Here is a 14,531-nt window from a genome sequence, read left to right on the forward strand (position 1 = left end):
CCGGCCAGCATAGTATGTTTAGTAATTTCTGTCGTTTTATAAACAGCAGCTTTCATAGCTCAGTTGGTTAGAGCACCCGTTTAGTAAGCGGGAGGTCTTGAGTTCAACTCTCAATGAAAGCATATTTTTTTGCACTTGTATAAGCTGAAGTTTGCAAAATATGCAAGATAGGAGTTAATCCAAGATTAATTCTTTCTAGGATGTTTCACAATTTTCATTCTCCGTAGAGAAATAACTGATTTTCCTAGATCTTACTTCTTTAGCTAATTTATCTTCGAAATTAACATAGGTTCTAGATTTATACATAAAGGAAACCGAAACACAATGCATAAGAAAAAATTTGCATCTATTGATGCTTGTCTGAGACCTCCAAGATTGGTTTTCAGGATCTGCTTCACCTTTCAAAATTTTCATCAAGATTTGACAATCACTGATTATGCAGCAATTTTGTAGCTTTAGTTCCTTCATCCACCTTATCGCCTCAATTCCGGCTTTTGCTTCAGCTTCTAAGGGGATGGAAGCCCAGCTGCATCCTGCTCGACAATGTTATCTGGTCCCTGTTTTATCAAAAATAGAGATTGCATATCCCATAGTGTGATCAGCTTCAATAAAAGAGGCGTCAAAGTGTATAAACCAATCATAATTGTCACTGTCAGAGTTGTGACTGTTGTAATGAGACTTCTTAGCATCGGCAGAAACATGACCAGCTTTACTGTCCCTATCTAGACTTAACTTCAGGTGGGATGCTCTAATATTATCAATCAGTTTTTGCACATCAGGCACTACATTATCAAAATGCACATTGTTCCTATATTTCCAGATGGACCACAAGATAAAAGAAATCAAATTGTGCTTTTCATTAAGAGATTTAACATTCATCCAGGTTTTAAACCATTGCAAGATATTAGTATTTCCACTGTTAAGGTGGATGTTATTTAGATTAAAAGCTTGCCAGACCTTCCTAGAAAAGCTACAATTCACAAATAAATGCATTTCATCCTCAAAATTCTGATTATCACACATGATGCAGTATGGTTCAGTATCCTTAACATATTTAGACATGTTTTTCCCAAGAGCAAGAGCATTATTCACAACTTTCCAACATAACATATTCACTTTAGGGTAATAATAAGTTTCCAAATCCGTTTCCAGAAATTAGCTTCATCTTTGTCAAAGTGAAGATTAGTCAGGTAATTATAAACTGACTTCGTCATGAGATTCCCAGAAGTCGTAGATTTCCATCTGATTCTATCATGTTCATATGTATTAGTAGCAACAACTTTAATAGCGTTATGATAAGCAATATCAATGTAGTAACTAATAATGCACATATCCCAATCTCTGTTTGCATTCATAAGATCACAGATATAATTAGGCATATTACAGTCATAAATCATAGGAGTTAAAAGTTATGTTTGGTTGGGGAGCCAGAAATCAGTCCAAATGTTAATTGTCTCACCATTATTAACTTGTCAGGCATAATTGGACTTAATAACATCAAGTCCTTTTTTGATACTATTCCAGATCCACGAGTTCTTATGCTTTCTAGTTTTCTTTAAAAAGCGGTGTCTTCTGAAATATTTATGCTTAAGAATTTTCGCCCACAATTGTTCCTGATTGTGAAGTAACCGCCAAGCCAGTTTAGTGATTAAAGCTAGATTATGTTTATGCGGGTTTCTAATCCCTAGTCCACCTTGCCGAATATCTTTAGTAATACTAGGCCAGGCTTTAGGATAGTAACATTTTTTTTATTCTTTTTCTGCCACCAGAAATCTCTCTGAATCTTATCAAGATTATCTAAAGTTTTTTTAGGAAAAGCGAGGCACTGCATTTGATGATTAGGGTAAGCAATAAGAACATGTTTTATTAAAACAGTGCGACCAGCTTGGTTAAACATTTTTCCAATCCAGCCTTGAAGAACAATGTAATATTTGTTAAGCAGAGGTTCAAAATTATTCACTTTATTTTTATCAAAGAAAAGCGGAGTTCCTAAATATTTATCATTCTTAGAGATTTTTCTAATTTTTAAGATTTTAGAGATAATTTTACAATGTTTGTTATGCATCTTAGGTGTGAAGTAAACACCCGATTTGTTAAAGTATACTACTTGACCAGTCATTTCACCAAAAGTGTTAAGAATATTAACTAAATTTTTAGCTTCAGTAAGGCAAGCTTTAGCAAATAAAAAGCAGTCATCAGCAAAAAAAAATGTGCGAAACAGTAGGGGCAGTTCTAGCTACTTTAATACTAGTTATAAGTTTATCTTCCTCAGCTTTAAAGAGCATTTTCGAAATCACTTCCATGCAGATAATAAACAGGTAACGGGACAAATGATCCCCTTGCCTGATTCCTCTAGAAACAGTGAACCTTTCACCAGGAACACCATTCAAAAGAATAGAAAAGGAAGTTGTAGTAACACATTGCATAATAAGATGGCAAACATCTTCACAGAAACCAAAAGAGAGGAGAGTTTGATTCAGAAAATCTTATTCGATTCTGTCAAATGCTTTGGAAAGATCAATTTTTAGAGCCATGTGGCCATTTTTGTTTTTTGAATTCTTCATAGTGTGTAAGATTTCATGCGCAACTATGATATTATCAGTAATTTGACGACTAGGAATGAAAGCAGACTGGTTTTGAGAAATAATCTTAGTAAGCATAGGTTTTATTCTGTTTGTTAAGATTTTAGCTATCAATTTATATGTAGTATTACTAAGGCTGATAGGTCTAAAGTCACTAGGGGTGGAGGGGTTTTGAACTTTGGGAATAAGAGTTATGTAAGAATAATTCATTTCTTTAAGTCAAAACTTCTTCCTGAAAAAATCTTGAACAAAGTTAGTGATATCTGATTTCACTAAATCCCAGTTTTCTTTAAAGAAACCGGCAGTATAACCATCAGGGACAGGAGCACCCCATTGGTTCAACTTGAAAGGAGTATTTTTTTTTTTATTTCAATCTCATCAGGAATCTTAATAAGACTATTGTTATCAGCTTCACTAATACAAGGTTTAATAAGACTGTTTAGTAAGTTAAGGTGTTGCGTATTGTTAGTGGTGCTAATTGTTTTAAAATGTTTGATAAGCATATTATATAATTGAGTGTTGTCATCAATCCAAAGACCAGTATCATCTCTAAGAATGTGAATATGATTAATTCTTCTTCTGTTGTTAGCGTATTGATGGAAGAAAGATGTATTACGATCAAAGTCTTTAATAAAATTATCTTCCGAGAGGTGATTCCAGTAATCATATTCTTTGTTGTACCAGACTTTTAAGCTGTTCTGAGTATCTTTTATTTCTAACATAGGTAAAGGATCCATTGAGTGGAGAAGTTCTATTTTTTTATTAAGATTTTCGATATTTTGAAAAATGTTACCAAAAACAGATTTGTTCCATTCAGAGAGAGTGTAAGAAAGATTTTTAAGATTTTTTTGCAAACTAAAGGCAAAGGAGCCTCTGATATTACAGTCCCAATTATCAGCAACATGTTTTTTAAAATTATCATGACTAAACCAAGTTCTAATAACTCTAAAAGGTTTGCGAATATTAATCTTAACAGGCTTACAATTTAGCAAAATCGGAGTGTGATCAGAACCTACTAGACAAGTGACTAACTAAAGCATCAGGATACATGGCAAACCAAACAGGGGAAGTGAGCACTCTATCTATTCTTTCTTTAATGTTTTCGTGACCTTCTCTGCTATTGGACCATGTGAAAGGGATTCCTTGAAATCTAAGATCCATTAGTCCAAGACTCTGGATGTTGTCATGAATGAATTTATTACTATGAGTGATGTCTTTCCCACCTTGCTTATCATTAACATGCAACACAAAGTTTAAGTCACCTATAATGATCCAGGGAGTATTAGGATTTAAACTACAAAAATAGTTAATTTTGTCCCATTGCATTTTCTTTCCTAAATCATCTAAGGACCCATGCATACAAATCACATTCCAACAGTTATTATGGCAATCATGCAGTTCAAAAAAACAGATGTCAAAAAATTCAGCAATGCATCTTACAAATATGTTATTGTGCAGGCTATGAGCATCTCACCGGAAAGGCCTATTCTAGGGACAGCTAACCAGCTATGAAACTTAAGATTTCTAGCTAAGATGTTCTTATAGTCTTCCGTGGCTTTAGTTTCAGCAAGGAATAAGAAATCAGGGTTATGTTTCCTTATGATAAATTTTAAGTGGTTTTTAGTAAGGGGTTTTCCTATCCCCTGCACATTCCAAGATATTAACTTCATCTCAAAATTTAGGAAAGACTTTATTTTAATAAAAACTAAAAGATAATACTTCAAACAGATATAAAAACTAAACAAGAATATGGCTAAATTTTGGTTGCAAAGATTCAAAAAGGAGAAGATGTGGAAACTTAAATGGCTAAAGGAGAAATCAAGAGAAGATTTTTTTTTAAAATAGTGATAAAAAAGAACCTGGTTTATTGAGAGGTTTTGATTTCCAGCATCTGCAGCATAAGAAGTATCAGACCCACCAAGACCATATACATTTTCCACACCTTCAATGTCATTCATAATTTCTTCTCTAGATGAAGATTCACCTAACTCCATTCTTCTAGAAGCTCCATCATTCACAACTTCATCGGCAAGAACATGAAGAGCTCTATCAATTTCTTGGATGCAACCCTCCATTTCCATAGCTTCCAAGATAACATCTTCAGTCCTCCTTCTCTTATTGGTTCTTAAGTCAAATCTGTTGATTTCTGACACATAAGTTCCATTTGCTGAGTTATCAACCCCTATATCAACAATAATTTCTTTATTAACCTCTTCATTCCCTTCATCATTTTGGTTCTTTGAAACCTCAGTATCATTCTCAGCCACATTAAGTGCTATGTTGCCTGCTCCAGCTTCATTTACTTCCTTAGAATTATTCTCGGCCTCAATAACTGGTTCTTGATTAGCTTGAGTTCCATCACCATTTTGTATATCCATGTTCTGCTGAATAACTTGCACTAATTCTTCTACTTGTTCTTCAAAAGGGTCAACACCTTGCAAGTTTAGAAATGGCACAGCCATCCAGGCTACATTAGCAATCATCCCACAATACTTTTTATTGTGATTGAAAACATAACAACTTCTACATGTTGCTGATGGAAATCCCAGGTAAAAGATAGCTACTTTAATTCTTTCTCCATCCTCCAGAGTTATATGCACTTTTCTAACAATAGGCAGATTAACATCCATTCTAATTTTTGCTTTGACAACACCGTTTGGATCCCTATTAAATATAGTAATTGGTTCTCCAGCTTGAGATGCAATCTGAAAAGGAATGTTGTCTCTATCCAGGTCAGCTCTGAGCCTAAACTTAATAAAGAAGACTTCAAATTGAAAAATAGCTCTATGCACATTCATATGAAACTGCCAAGGTAGTAAAACTAGCAAGTGTCCTCCTACTGAATGGGGTCTTTCCCTTAAGACTCTTTGAAAGATCTCTCTTGAGTGTATTCTGCAGATGAAAACATTCCTCCTTCCAGTTGTAATAATCACCACTTCGTTCTGAGCACCCATCTTTGCCTGATTGCAAAACTGACAACATTTCTAGTGACTTCACTTTCTCTAAAAACATATCCGATTAGAGCATAAGAATCAATAATTCTCCCTTTTCCTTGCAGGTTGACATGCTTGTTGTTTCTTCTTGACAAATTTTTGTTTCTCAGAGAGTTATCAGTATTGGTATTGAGACTAGTTGAAGAAGAGGCCATTGAATTGATTAACTGACTTAGCAAGATTTCTTTGCAGACAATGTAAACTTTTTGCTTTTCCTGGGTTGAGACACACAAGTGAGCTGTGTAGTTTGTGAAATGAGTTCTTTGGCGAAATCTTTCTGTATGAATGTTATGAAGATAGTGGGTATGTAAATATATGCATTCCCAGTCAAGTTCAAAACTTGAAATTTGCCAAGTGTAATTCATGCTACTGACTTGTATATTGCGCAAGAGAGAGTAGTTAAAAACTTAGGAAGAAAGCTGAATTTGTAACCTCGGTGGAAGGAATAGAGGATGATTGCTAAAAAGATTGTAGACCTGGATTACTTGCACGAGTGAATGAAGTAAACTAGGCGCTTCTGTATTCATAAACAATTCCAGAGTTTAAATTGGAGAAGATTCGCTTTCACTGCCAAAACTTGTAGAATTAGAATAATTTGATAGTATATAGAAAGTGGGTCTTCACCTCGACCACTGCTTCCGCCGAAAACCCTAATCCTCCCAATCAGGTTTGGAAAAGGAGAGAATGGATGAAATCTGAAAAAGGAGAATGAAATCACAAGAAATCAAGTTAAATTAGCTCGAGGTAATCATAACAAACATTGATTATAACAACTTATGAAACTAGGGTTTGCAGTTTCAAAAAGAAGACAAAAGATTAAGATAACAGCGTAAAAACAATTGGTGACTAATAATAAAATCAGAAGTGGGGAAGGTCGATGATAGCAAGAAAAACATAATCAAATTCGTGCAGGGGAAGATATTTGCGAAGAATCAGAGGAGAGAAATTTTTGGTGAGTTGTGAATCGGCATCGCCCGAGTTTTCCCAAACTTTAGCTTAGGATTTTTGATTCTTGTCGACTGATGATAAGAATATGATTAAGATGTTACTTCTTTTTATATGGCATTGTATACCAAAATGAATTTGTCACGGCTGAACTTGATAATTTTTGGGCCGGAAAAATGAAAACCCAGGGAAATACTCTACTACGTACTGCTAAAGTTCATAGTTTTTCCAGTTGTTAAGGTGTACACGGCAATATTAAAAACCACTAGGACATATTTGGCCATACAGAGCATACCCATTTACGGAGAAATTTAATTTAGATATACACCATCGAGAACTTCCAGCCTAACGATGACTAACATCCAGTCCACAAGGCTTGCTCAATCCCCTGCAGTACACCATTCTGGTATACTGGCGACATAAGTACGTGGTGTGGCCTAAAGGTGTGGTTTTTTCTTACAGAACTCACTTGTTTGTCTTACTATTTGTCGCCGACGTCTCAAAACCCTAAATATTTATCTCTAAAAAATTAGAAATTGGTTATGTTTGTCATATTTGAAAATATTCAGCGAGGATGATCCAGGATCAAACATAGAATGAGTTGTAGACATTAACAAAAAAATCATAATATTCAGCGAGGATGATCCATCATCAAACATAGAATGAGTAGTAGTCTTGTAGACATTTAAGAAAAAAATCATAATATAATAGGCAAGGGAAAAAAAAAACTAAGAAGAAGAAAGAATAGTATTAACCATTAACCATTAAATAGCAAACACGTTATTAGCATAATAACCGAAGTGCTAAAAACCTAAGTAAAATAAACAACTACTAATATTGGCCATTCTTCATGCATGCACATGTAAAGCTGCTAGTTCAAGCGTTCATGCCGATAATGGTATATGAAATATAAGTCAATAGAACGAAATCTTGAACATCTTTTTCTGTGGGAGAAACCATTCCAGCTTGAAACTCATCTTTGCAACTCTGTCCAGCGTCCATGGCATTATAGATCTGTTGATTAGCACCTGCCAAATCCCTACCTTTATAAGCACTGATTGCACCTTGAACACTACGGACAACAGTCTTATAATTATTCTGACAAGATACCAAGGCTCCTCTAACATCTGGAGACACTTTTCCACCACCATTTAAAATAGTATTGATGAGAGAAGTCACAGAAGCAGCCTTGCGTAAAGCTAACTCCATTGATATTTCGCCAATACCATAAATATTAGAAGATCTACTTTTAGGGTTGGCTTCAAAAGATTTGGAGCAAAATCCATAAGTAACACTCGGATTACTTCCTGATGCCTTTCTGCATACATCATTTACTACATCAGCAGTAACTCCATGAAAGCTGAGAACAACTAAAAGGACGAGAATTGAAGATGTGAATTGGTTCATCTTTTTGTGTGGATTGGAAAATGGTTTTTTCTTTTCTTTTGGTGTGAAAAACTTTGAGCGTTTTCATTCATATATATAGGTATATTTCTTGGATTGGAAGGCGGTTATATAATTTTCTATCAATAAATGTATTTATTATATTCTTTTTAAATGAAATGTGTTCATAAGTATAGAAATTAATCTTTAGAAACAGCAACGAATTATTTTCCTAAGCATATGAAACGGCAAGTTAATTACTTGATTGTGATCTTGTGTAGATATTATGCTTATATTAGTTAATAAATCGTGATATCAAAAAAAGTTAATAAAAGTTTTCCCTATTTCCCACCTCACTTTTTCTATTTCCCATCCACATCACAATTTGTAAAATCCATCTACTTTTTAATTCTGATTTTTCCTATTTACCATCTTCAAAAGTCAAGTTAAATTTGACTATGACTATTACGACCCCTGTACGTCTCTTTCTTCGTTAACTTTCCCTTTTTATTAATAAATAATAAATTCTAGATTTGGTTTCGGTAATTATAGTACCCTAAATCGTATTGTTATTTGGTTTTTCATTGCTGATTCAGGGTAATTATAATACCCTAAATCTGCAGTTAGTTATTTGGTTTTTCATTTCCCTTATTCAAATGAATAGTCCTTAGGTTGTTTTTTGTCTGAATCACTCTGCAAATATGGTCGTTCAGCTTTTAGCGATTCCCATCCATCTTGTATTGGTTTAACCATTTAAATCGACACACCAATTTGAAGACGGCCAAGACATCACATACCATATAATTATTAATTGCTTTTGAAAGTACTAACCGAATGAATTAAGTACATGTAACAGCTTGATAGATTTCATATCTCCACTAGCTATACATTCACCCTTACTGTACTCATTCTTAAAATAATTATTGTATCATAAGTGGTGGGTATCTGAGCCATCAGCCATGGCCATGGAACTTGATCACTACTCGTCCATTAATTTACAGACTATTACTACTCGTTAGCACTAGCCATAAAAATATATTAAAGATGGTGTAGGCATGCAGTAACAAGGTGAGAAGAAAAGATGGAGATTGGGGGTGGATTTGCGATGGAGAAGAAGAAGAAGAAGTGATTTGAGGTGTTTGGTGTACATAAAAAAGTCAATGGATAGGATTTAGGATATATGAAATTTAATTTGAGTGGTACTTAGGATAATTAGGGATAGGAATTAAGGAGGATGGGAAATAGGAAATATAGGGGTAGGAAATAGGAAAAACCTTAATAAATCGATAATATTTTCTGAAAATGCCGAATATCCTCATTGGTAGGTATATCTTTGGGCTGTAATTGTTGTATGTATACTGTGATCATATATTGGGTGTTTTGGGTTGTAATTATGTAAACAGTATAATATAACACAATAATTTACCACTAGATTTTTATTTTTTGGAAAAATATGACTAAAAAGAAATTAGACACGGTTTTAAAACAAGCAAAAATGGAATACAGGACAATTTTTTTGAAAAGGAGGGAATATTATATATACCCATACTAAAAACATTAACCACGTAGTCGAGGATTATTACCCAACCCAGACACTAATAGAGAGAGGCTCAAAATGATCTGGATTTCAACTTCAACTTCAAAATGATTTGGATTTCAACTTTCTTGTCTGGATGTAAGATACCAAGATAGCAGGCGTTTAAAATTTAGTTTGGAGTACAAGCAATTTGGGGGGGTTGTGAAGGCTCATCTCTATCTGAGTGTTCCTCTTGTAGCTATTGGGCAGAAGAAGTGTACAATTTTTATTTTTGACAGAGATTCAGCACTCTAATTTTAATATTAATTCTCTTATTCAGAACAGAAATCAAAATGTATAAAATACTCATAGTATATTCAAAATCTGCTAATCCAAAACTAAAATCAGAGAAAACAGAGAAAAAATCCCAATGACTCATAACACCTATGCTTTCACTCGTCCAAAGTACTTGTTCTTTTCTTCTGTAGTCTGGAAACGTCCATGGCCGAACTTAGAGGAAGTGTCAATGAACTTGAGCTTAATCTCTTCCAATGCAAGCCTAGATGTCTGCTTGAGAAGTGATTGTCTTAGTGTGACAACACGCTTCTTTGGCCCAACACAGCAACCTTTAATCAGCAGATAGTCTTCATTCACAATACCATAATGAGGGAAACCACCCATGGGAGTAATATCCTTCTCAGTCCTGATTAGCGAGAAAAAAATCAGTAGGAAGGTCAGCAACAAAGCAAGGATGAATCAACCACCAAAAATATACCGAACTAGGAAACAGAAACTAGATCAATGTCACTTTACCTATCAAACTCAGTGAGTGCTGTGTGAGACTCCTGGCCAACCTTCCCAAGCCTGTAAATCTTTTTGTTCATTTCAGTCCGGTGATGGTATCCGTTTTGACCAGCCCTAGCAACTGTGTAGGAAACCCTAGCAGGATGCCAAGCACCAATACAAGCAACCTTGCGCAAACCTCTGTGAGTCTTACGAGGAAGACGAGTAACACCCCATCGAGTAACCACACCTTCATAACCCTTACCCTTTGTCACACCAATTATATCAATCATCTCGTCCTTCTGGAATATGGCATCGACAGGAACCTGTTTCTCAAAAAAGCCATAAGCAAAGTCAACCTTTTGAGCAGTATCCCCGCCATTTACTTGGATCTCCATCAGATGGGCTTTCTTTTGCTTCAACCCCTTCATCTTTCGAATCTACACAAACGGCTCAGTAAAAATCTAACAAAGTCAACAAGCCAATTGAATTCCGATTAAATGGTCACCTATAACAAAACAGCATATGATGTGCGTGGAGTTTCCCGGATAACATGGTATTGAAGAGCCATGAATCAGAATGGCCACAATTAGGTATAGCAACCCAAGCCATTATCTCAAGAAGAACCAGTCAATCTTCCCGAATTGGTAATGGGTGCAATTGTTGATAATTGATAATCAAATGACTTAAATGTACAGCTTTAGACGAAATAACATACCTGGGTATGAGCCAAGACACGAATCACAGTGCAGTACCTCTTCAGTTTTCCCAACTGAGATTGGATATCTTTCTTCCCTTCCTCAGTTTCATATTTCTTGGAGTACTTGACAAATGCCTTCTTCTTGGACTTGGCAAAATTCTTGTAAAATCGCCTCCACTTCCTCGTTAAGATGCTGAGCCCACACAGTCCCAAGTGAACGCAAGCCTCGGGGTGTTTTAATATATCCAACAACTCCAACTACAACCATAGGTGGTGTTTCTATGATTGTCACTGCTTCACATGTCTCCTTCTTATGCAGTTCTGTAAAAATGAAGCAACTAGGTAAATACAACTGATTTCAATTTATATATGAAACACTAATGAAGTTGTTATTATAAAATGAAAAGAAAAAAAAAATAACTCACTTGATCCAGGTTTTTCAACCTCTCGAACAATGTGAGTCATCCCAGCCTTGTATCCTAGGAATGCAGTCAACCTACATGGCTTTGATGGATCATCCTTGGGGAAGGACTTCACTGCACAAACATCATCGAACTGTGAGGAATAGCAACAGATAAGCATAAGGTTGCCACTACAAACAGTAGTGTTTCTCAAAGCTCTTACTAAAACTCTCTTGGGAACAAAAAATAATAAGTGTGAGTTATTGCAAAAACAAATGCATCAAAACACTACTCTATTCAATTTCAAGAACGCACTGAATAAAATAAAGATTAGGGAAAACAAAAACCTTTTCCTCTGTGGCGTGCAGCCCTTTTCCTAGGAAGAAATCCCAACGAACCATGTCTTGGGTGCTCAAACTTTCGGTGAGACATCTGCAGAGCATGTTTATTTTAACAAAGGGATCTTGTTTCTTAAACTATATGCAAATATACTTGACGGCGAAACAACACAGAAGTAGTCGCAAAACATAATGCAAAGGCAGATGAAACCAATATTACACCTCAATCATGTACCATCAATCATAAATCACATTATCATTTTCTGATCCTAATTACTAGGGCATAGTTTTTAATTGTCCTACAAGAATTAACAAACAGTTCAAAAAACATTCTTCACTAACCAGCTTCAATTAAGTTACAAACTAACATGTGATGAATTCGACAAAACACATTATTCAAAACCAGACTGAGTAATTAAGATAAAATATAGTTCTAACCAACATTCTTTCACAAACCAGCTTAAATTTAAGTTACAAACTAACATGTGATCAATTCAACAGAACTAATTAAATCAAAACCAAAGTGCAAATCCAAACTGAGTAACTAACATATAATACGAATGAAATAATTAGATCATGGAGATGCTAAACAGAAAGAAAACACAACCAATTCAACCTAAAAAAGCAAGCAACAAGAACAAGAGCAGATAATCAAAATCAAATCCAGTATCCCTGTATATCTAACAATCAGAAATCACATTTTTCTTTTTCATACCGATTGCTACTACAACAAATATTGACCCACGGTTCAAATTAAATAGAGTTTAAACAACATTATTAACTAAGTAAGGAAAAAAAACTAAATAATTTAAGATCAACTGAATATATATTGAATCAAAAACAGCATAGAAAACATATAGATGTAACATCCAAATCCAGTAAGTAACTAAAAATGCTCCTGTACCGAAGGCCTATGGAACAAAAGAGTACCAATTCTCAGGCTAATTTGTTTATCTTTCACATAATGGTTTATGTAAAAAGTAGCCGTTCTGAGATTCAAGCCTTGATTACATTCATAAAATTGTTTTCAGGAGTACATTTAAGTCACTACCAGATAAAGAGATTACATCTAAATGCTTTCAAAAACGATTTTTACAGAGACTATTTTGAAAACATAAGAAAAAACAGAGATTCAAATACTAAACAATCAGATTCATATGACTAATCAAAATCAAAACAATAGACTTAAGCAATAGATTGAAATTACCTCGTGAGTTGAATGAGAAACAACTAATCTGCGGCAACGAAGAAAAACAATGGCAGCCTATCTCAAAGCCAAGAGTTGTGACGTGAAGTGTTAATTCCCGATAGCTTATAAATATAACTCAACGGTTCAGATGAGGTTTGGGTACAAGATAAGATAAACCTCTACCGCTGGATTTGTGAAGAAAACCCTAATGATGTGTGTGTTCTCTTCTTACGAAACCCTAGTTTTGCCGTTTTTCATTCGCCTTCACTAGATAGGGGCGAGTAAAAAGTCCGGAATCGCGGTTTTCATCCATATCCGTCCACAAAATTGCAGGTGAAACCCAATCAGTAAGATCTATGGGCCGGACACGGTTGGATTTTTCGAATCCGCATTTTTAGAGGTTTGGTCGCGGTTGGATTTTGAAATCCGCGGATTCATCCGCACTGTAGAGCAATATGTTTACTGTTGGATATTGGTAATCAGTATTACTTCAACATTAACACAAAACAGAATTTGCTAATGAAAGGGCGATGCAATTTATCGAAAAGGTGTTGGAGGAGGGGTGTACTACTGGTGTTTCAGGCTTTCTCACAAGCAGTTCTAAACAAAAACTCATACATTTATTTCAAGCTTATAAGGGATTATTTGAAACATGAAACATAAAAGGGAGTTAACAGAAATTATACGAAAGACATGGATACATTATAAAGTTAGAGCTGTAAAAACCGCAAAAGAGCAAGGTCACAAATCATATGAGCTTGTGCGAGACAAGGCCTTTTTCTGTTTCCAGTTGGACACACGATGATGGAGAAACCCAACTCTTCATCAATCAAGAAAGGAACCCTGATTTTGTGCATACTAAAATCTTTCTAGGCATACAAAACAATAGTCCCATCTTGGGTGACCTTATAAGGGGTACCCTATGGGTAGTTCAATTACCTATATACCCTTAATACAAAAATCTAAAATCAGTTTTCTAAAAAATCAAAATTAGTTTCCCTTACCATCTCTTCTTCCTCCTTCTCCTCTAGCCGAACTCTTCCCCCTCCTGCGAAAAAAAAATTCATCATCGTGATTAATTGTCGATTCGTAAAAATTTGATCGTCGATTAAACTCAACCACATAATGACTCGTACAAAGAAAAGCAGGGACTAGGCAAACCAAATCGTCTTCTAATCCATCAATTGAAGAAGAAGAAGAACCAATTGAAGATGAAGGTATAGAAACTGAAAATCAACCACCAATTGAACCAGAAATTGAACCAACTGCATCTCCAACTCCGGAAATGAGGATAAGAAAGCAAGTTTTACAAACCCAATCTCCTATTTGCTGTTTTTCATCGATTAAATGACGGTTACAGTGTTGGGTTCGGCTCAAAATTGAGTTGCGTTTTTAGCCGAACTGTTCTTCACAAAAGCTTCCTATAAGTGTATATGAACAGTTCGGCATGAAATTTCATGAAATCTCAAGCCGAACCTAGTCACAGATAGAGATGCATAGGGGTTCGGCGTATTCGATAATCATAATATGTGTCGAACCTAGCACATTAACGAGGTTCGGCTATTACGATATTCTCAATATGTGCCGAACCAATAACAATATTTTAACCCAAAAAATAACAAATTGATGTTCGGCTCATACGATTTTCGAAATATAAGCCGAACCGGTAATTATTTTTTTTCCGAGCTATTCAGGATGTTG

General features: G+C 35.1%; 2 protein-coding genes, 2 non-coding genes and 1 pseudogene across 4 annotated transcripts; 1 reads left to right on the plus strand and 4 right to left on the minus strand.

Annotated features, from left to right (window-relative positions):
* The first annotated feature begins 48 nt into the window (after positions 1 to 48).
* Positions 49 to 122, plus strand: TRNAT-AGU. The gene has a single exon. It is a non-coding gene; the product is annotated as a tRNA-Thr (tRNA).
* A 424-nt stretch (positions 123 to 546) lies between these two features.
* On the minus strand, positions 547 to 1,110 carry LOC113359381. The gene has a single exon (XM_026603024.1). The coding sequence runs from the start codon at positions 1,108 to 1,110 to the stop codon at positions 547 to 549; it is 564 nt and encodes a 187-aa protein (XP_026458809.1).
* Positions 1,111 to 7,396: 6,286 nt separating this feature from the next.
* Positions 7,397 to 7,927, minus strand: LOC113359382 (putative invertase inhibitor). The gene has a single exon (XM_026603025.1). The coding sequence runs from the start codon at positions 7,925 to 7,927 to the stop codon at positions 7,397 to 7,399; it is 531 nt and encodes a 176-aa protein (XP_026458810.1).
* A 1,786-nt stretch (positions 7,928 to 9,713) lies between these two features.
* On the minus strand, positions 9,714 to 12,927 carry LOC113356044 (annotated as a pseudogene).
* Positions 10,729 to 10,851, minus strand: LOC113362514. The gene has a single exon (XR_003365765.1). It is a non-coding gene; the product is annotated as a small nucleolar RNA snoR80 (small nucleolar RNA).
* Positions 12,928 to 14,531: the final 1,604 nt, after the last annotated feature.

The sequence above is a fragment of the Papaver somniferum genome, chromosome 3 (assembly GCF_003573695.1).
Source record: "Papaver somniferum cultivar HN1 chromosome 3, ASM357369v1, whole genome shotgun sequence".
Lineage (NCBI taxonomy): Eukaryota > Viridiplantae > Streptophyta > Magnoliopsida > Ranunculales > Papaveraceae > Papaver > Papaver somniferum.